At 40.1% G+C, this 6,221-nt stretch overlaps 1 protein-coding gene across 2 annotated transcripts in view; it reads right to left on the bottom strand.

Moving 5' to 3' along the window:
- Nucleotides 1-751: 751 nt before the first annotated feature.
- SNX25 (sorting nexin 25) overlaps nucleotides 752-6,221 on the bottom strand; it is a 52,052-nt gene continuing 46,582 nt past the window's right edge. For both annotated transcript variants that reach the window (XM_083459828.1, XM_083459829.1), the window contains exons 15-19: nucleotides 5,558-5,675; nucleotides 4,549-4,615; nucleotides 2,944-3,125; nucleotides 2,233-2,333; nucleotides 752-1,343 (exon numbers count right to left, since the gene is read on the bottom strand). In XM_083459828.1, coding sequence (XP_083315954.1) covers nucleotides 1,263-1,343; nucleotides 2,233-2,333; nucleotides 2,944-3,125; nucleotides 4,549-4,615; nucleotides 5,558-5,675 — 549 coding nt within the window. In that variant the 3' untranslated portion in view covers nucleotides 752-1,262. The remainder of the gene's footprint in view (nucleotides 1,344-2,232; nucleotides 2,334-2,943; nucleotides 3,126-4,548; nucleotides 4,616-5,557; nucleotides 5,676-6,221) is intronic.

Genomic DNA, 6,221 nt, shown 5'->3' with positions numbered 1-6,221 from the left:
AATTTAGTCACTGTCTGTTAAGACATGCCTCTTGGGCAACTGCATGAGACTGGTGAGCACTAAACCCTCTGCCCTGTGTAGGTTGGTATATTGCAGAATCAAAGTTAAACCGTGAGCTCAGGCATGTGGAGTTGATCACTGACACACTGTGACACGTTGTGTGCATTTGAAATTGTACCATAAAAGTCCCTTGCTACTCAAAAAGCTATTGGGCATTTTTCAAGGCAGTAGTGGCTATGTTTTGAGCTGGCAAAGGATTGAGGCACCCACTCATGGAAAAGCGAAGTGGCTGTACTGCGGCATTTTTCTTTAGGAACAAGGAATTGAAAAGGGATGTTTTCTCCATCTGTTAAGGTGTGGGAGACCCAAAAGGCTTTTGGGCCCATTCAGGCTTTGGAAATACCATCACATTTCCTAGCTGGACTAAATTAAGTTTCAAAAAATTCAAAAAGCAGGAGTCTCCAGCAATGAATCGGCAACCTTCGCATTAAATCCAGTTGTTCTTTTACCAGTGCTTTAAAAAGAGCCACATTTAGGAAAATAGCTATATAAATGATATCAAGAGAGGATGAAAGGTTTAAGTGAACAGGTTATTAGTATAATTGTTTATGCAATGAATGCCAAGTCATTCATTCATGTGATTTATGACAACATGAAATCTATGTTCTGCACCTTGCAGAATCAGTGCAATTATCTCTGAAAGCAGCACTTTGACCCACTGAAAGTGTAGCTTAATTATGAAACACTACAGTTCATTTTTGTTATTTATTGCTTACAAAGGCTCCAAACTATGGGAAATCTTTGGTAAAAATAAAAACAATAAAATTTACACAATATCTTTACATATATTGCACAACAAGGCTCTTCAATACAACAAGAAAATAGAGGAATGTTCATTATCCTCAGCAAGGAAATTAACTGTACAACATTCATTGGTATACCACTAAAGCAAAATGCCTTTCATAAATGTTTTAAAATACTCTATAGTTCTTATACCTTATATTAACATTTACATTTCAATCTGCATCTTAAACAGAATTATTCATGTCTCAAGTTAAATAAAAGCCAGAAACTACGCAGTGCTGGCATTCTACCGTATCGTCAGTTCTTTCAAGTCTTGTTTGCTCCATGTAGAATTTAAAAAGAAAAGAAAAATACAAATTTGCAGTAGTCCTCAGCCAGCCCTCTGTGGAAAAGAGGGAAATAAGTTACATGTCTGCTATTAAGAACAGACATGTCTCTAGTAATTCACTTGTGCAGATTCAAACCTGAGCTGCTTTAAGCTGTTCTAAATGAGTTCGCAACTCAGGACACAGTTCAATTAGCAGCAATTCCAATAACACCTGGAAAAGAAGAGAGATTAAAAGCATTTCCCCCCCTCTTTCTGAACTGGTAATTACAAACTTGGATAGCAAGTCATTAATAGGTGCAGAGATCAAGCCCACACACCCTGCCCCCCAGGACTGCCACATGGATCCCACAGTGGTCAATTCAGGGACAAGGGGCATACGTGGAAGGAAGTAGTTGCTGCAAAGTCCACAGATTATTGTGGGGCCCGTTATGCTTTCCTCAGAGTGGCTGTCCAGTAAAAGCCTTTTCTAAGGTATTATACCTAGTTCCACAAGATCTCGCTGGAAGCTGCCACGCAACTCTGGCGGTGGGCAGGGCACGGCCCCATGGGATTCCACCACCCCAGGCGGCTGCTTCAGGCTGCCTCATGGGCGGGCTTGGCCTGTCTGGAAGGCTACAGGTTGTCCACTATGTACTATGGTTCATTGGCTGTTTTTTTAAAAAACAATTTGCACACCTGACAGTTGTAGAACCACACATGGAAAAATGCTCTTGGTAGCCCTCTGGGGAGGACCAAATCCTTATTATTCGTCAATGTTTACTGGCACCTACAGGGCTCTGCACAGTTTTTCGCATACCTACGAAGACCTCAAGGATTAGTAAATTTATCAGGTTTAGATTATCTCTCTTCCTCCCTGTCTAAACCAAAATCTCAAGCAGCACAGACCTTCAAGGGGATTTTATCGCCCAAATTCCACATTTCCCTCAGTGGATCTTGCCCATCCCTGGTTAAAACAAATTCAACAAGTTAATTCTAAAACAGCTACTATTGCAGGCCAAAGGGTAAATGCCAGAAACTAAGACCAAGAATCCAAGTTCTGAGGTCTGAAGGAAGAGTAATTTTAAGTAACAAACCCATGCAATAATGTGCTGGTAACTCACATAAAGAAGATGCTTATTGGCCTTGGTTTCTTGAAGTGCATTGAAGACTTTGATTACACCATGGCGAGCATTTTGCTGACCAACAAGACTCTGTAGTGTATCTGAAAGAAAATATATTTAATTTTGGTGACGTATCTGCTACTGTGTTTTAAAACACAGTATTAAAAATTAAATATATATATACAATGAGCAACGTAAGCTGTGTATTGAGATACTGATTCAAAAGCCTGCATATCCAAAATGTCAAAATAGATTCGTGTTATCTTTTAAAAACAAATCAGAGATTTTAACATCAAGAAGAATATAATATGGATTAATACACATGTAAAGTGCCTTTTTATTTTCAACATTTGGGAGCAGTAGATTTAGTTCCCTGCTTCGCTGCTTTTTCCACATCACCTAAATGCCACCCTGACTTCTTTTAAAAGAAACAGTACTTCTACCCACAGAGTAACATCTGACAGATGTCAGGGATCCGTATAAAGGTTAAATATGCAACTCTCTCTCTGTGTGTACTTGGTTTGCTTAAAATTTAATCTCATATAATCTCATAGATTTGCTTATTAAAGTGGGCAGTGTTTAACTCTGCCTGTGGAGTGTTTTGAACATTCTAAGGGCTAAACAAATGGTAAATATTGTTTATTACCATAATCTCCTTTGATTCATTACATTCTGAACATTAACATATGACACGTGATTTGATATGCTCACCTGGAATGTTTTCAAGTAATTTTTGCTGTGCTTTCTGTTTCGTCTCCCGGCTTTGCTCTTCACTTCTGGGCTTTGAGCTGGATGCCAGTTTTCCATTTGGCCAAAAAGCATCTCGGAACACATTGATGTAGTAAACAAGCATTGGTTCACTGAAGATCCAATTTACAGTGTCGCGAATTTGCCTTGAGGGAGAGGCGCCAAGAAGAAATGGTCATAATACTATAGCCAGAGTAGACATGCTTTTAACCCACTTCAAAACTTCCTAGAGACAACTTGCACATCAAGCAACAAAAATAGGGTTTCCACGAGGCAAATATCCACCTAGATACAATATGTTGCTTAGACAATACAGCAACTTGGACTAATTTAAATGTTACTCTTACAACTGCAATACCTAAAATTTGGAAAATAAAAAGGGGGGAGAGAGCTAGGAACAGGATAGCAGCAAGCAGTGAAAACTAGGTTTGAGTAAAACAATAATTGGCAGTAATAATAAAATTATACACAAATGCAGCTATAATAATATTAACTATAAAACACAAACTTTTTAAGTTTTAACTTAAAATGTGATACTACTGTATTGTTGTGGAGGGGGAAGCAGTGGTTTATTTTTATTTTTTTTAAAAAAGGTAAAGGTGAATCCCACTTCAAAACGTTTGAGAAGCACTGTTCTATGGAAACATGCAAATAGCTAGAAATCCTCCATTCTCATGCCCCCTCTGGTGGCTTCTAGTCACATTATATTTCAATGCAACCACTGTGTGTCTACATCTGATACTGGCTAATTCAGCATCCTGAAACTCTTATGCTTTCATTTAAAGGGCGGGGGGGACGGGGGACGGACAGGCAAGTTTCTAATCCCCAAAGCTGCAAGGACAGGTTTGTAGGGCATGCCTGGTGAAGTTTGTAGGAGTTTGTAGGGCATGCCTGGTGAAGTCTCATAAGCTTGGCAATGTGCTGTGTAACTCTCATCTCCCCCATGCCTGACAGAATGAGAATTATGCAAAATAAGCAAATACCGTATTTTTGCTCTATAAGACTCACTTTTTCCCTCCTAAAAAGTAAGGGGAAATGTGTGTGCATCTTATTGAGTGAATGCAGGCTGCGCAGCTATCCCAGAAGCCAGAATAGCAAGAGGGATTGCTGCTTTCGCTGCGCAGCCCTCTTGTTCTGGCTTCTGAGATTCAGAATATTTTTTTCTTCTTTTCCTCCTCCAAAAACTAGGTGCGTCTTATGGTCTGGTGCATCTTATGGGGCGAAAAATACGGTATATACAAATTGATGCAGATCACAAATTTGAATTTCCTTGGCACCAAATTTTGGGGAAGCCTGGCTCTCCCACCCACCCTGCTTTCTGGTTCAGCCCTGAGTACATAAGGATTTGTGACATACAAGGCGCATGGGGAAAGTTAAGAAAGATTTGTCTGTAATTCCGAAACGAAGCTTGTGAAATTTTAACTTTCCTTTTCTACATACAAAGAAACATGCAGAAGCTAGTTTCTGAACAAACATGCTAGCCATGTCAGTGCTGTTGTCAGTTGTTCCTGCATCAAGCAGCTGATTCAGAGTACAATTCTAGAAGCAGAGAAATCGTAATGCACTCACTTGTTGATGGTTCTTCCAAAAGTGATTTGAACTAGTGCAATTAGCGTCTTCCTCACCCATTTAAACACTAAAACAAACAAAAGCAAGCAGCACACAGAAGTCAACTCCAAGCATGCAGTTAGGGTCTACTCAAATACTCTAAAGTATATGTCCACGTTATGCTGTTTACTACATAAAAATCTGTGCCCCCCTTTAATTACTAAAGCGATTATATGACTTTTCCTACTCAGCAGCCTTCATAGGGAGCCCAGACAATGTTTAAAAATGGCCAACCTTTCTAGTGAACAATTCTTTCCTAGTGCTTATTTGCACACAGATGGTTTGAATGTATCAGGATACAAAACTCATTTATTTATTGCTACATATTTTCAGTGCTTTTTTTCTAGAAAAAATAGGCGCCGGTACTCACCACGAAGTTGTTACAGAAAGTGTCACACTTTTTAACAACAAAAGAGGTGTAGTGTACCCTTGAGTACTCCCTAAAAAAAAGCACTGCCTATTTTACATGGAGGATTTTAACATATAGCATGCAACACTAATACACTTTTTTCCATGTGGAAATTAGCTAAAGAGTTACATTGCTCAACATGCTCAACCTCAGAATGTTTCTTTTACAGAGTTATTTCTGCAACACAGGGGCTGCGCATTAACACTAAACCATGACTAAGACATATGCAAATGAGGTGCAGGAAACCTGATTTATGTGGGCCACAGGTAGAACAATTTTACCTGCGTAAATGTTGCAAGTGCACCTACCCAGGTCACAACCATGCTAATGCTACATGCAAAAAACACACGTCTATGCAATGAGGTGCATGTAGACATTTTACATATGCAAGTGCTTGATTTGACAGAAAACCACCTTCCCATATTAAAACTGAGCATGAAAATGTGGTGCATTTCTATCATCCTGATGAGTGCACTCACAGAACCATAGAATTGTAGAGTTGGAAGGAACATCACCACGGTCATCTAGTCCAACCCAACAATGAACAAGACCACTGCTTACTTCCTCGCAGCTCAAATATCTCTCCTATCAGCATGAAGCAAGGCTCAGCAAGGGCATCCCGTTTCCCATCCACGTCTTCTCCATAGTCAGACAGGTCGTCGTCATCTTCAGCCTCCTCCTGGACAAACCAAACAAGCACAGGGTGGCAAAGGTGGTTCCAAAAGTTATGGCGGCCATTTTTGCTCCCCATCTGAGGCTGCTCCCTCCGCCTAATGGTGGAGCCACCCACACTGTCCAAGTCTGTACCTCCAGCAAAAATTTATATGCCTGAGACAGGCATCACAAATTATTTCAAATTAAACATTTAAGTAAGAAGATACTATGTAATGCCCCTGCATATATAAATCAGCCGTCAGATCCAGATTTACGCCTCTACATCTTGTAGCCATTCAAAGGCTGTCCACTTGTTTTATGCTAATGCCAAATCTTCACTCCCATAGTCCATTATCTCTTACTCTTTCTTGCCAATGAATTAGTGAGGACAGCCATGGCAGTAAAGGTTGAGCAGAAGGTTAAGACCAATGGTGCTTCTACAGTGGTACCTCAGGTTACATATGCTTCAGGTTACAGGCGCTTCAGGTTACAGACTCCGCTAACCCAGAAATAGTACCTCGGGTTAAGAACTTTGCTTCAGGATGAGAACAGAAATCGCACAGCAGCGGTG

The sequence above is a fragment of the Podarcis liolepis genome, assembly GCF_965112155.1.
Source record: "Podarcis liolepis genome assembly, chromosome: 9".
NCBI lineage: Eukaryota > Metazoa > Chordata > Lepidosauria > Squamata > Lacertidae > Podarcis > Podarcis liolepis.
The sequence above is the reverse complement of the archived record's forward strand: the minus strand, read 5'-3'. Positions and strand labels throughout refer to the sequence as shown.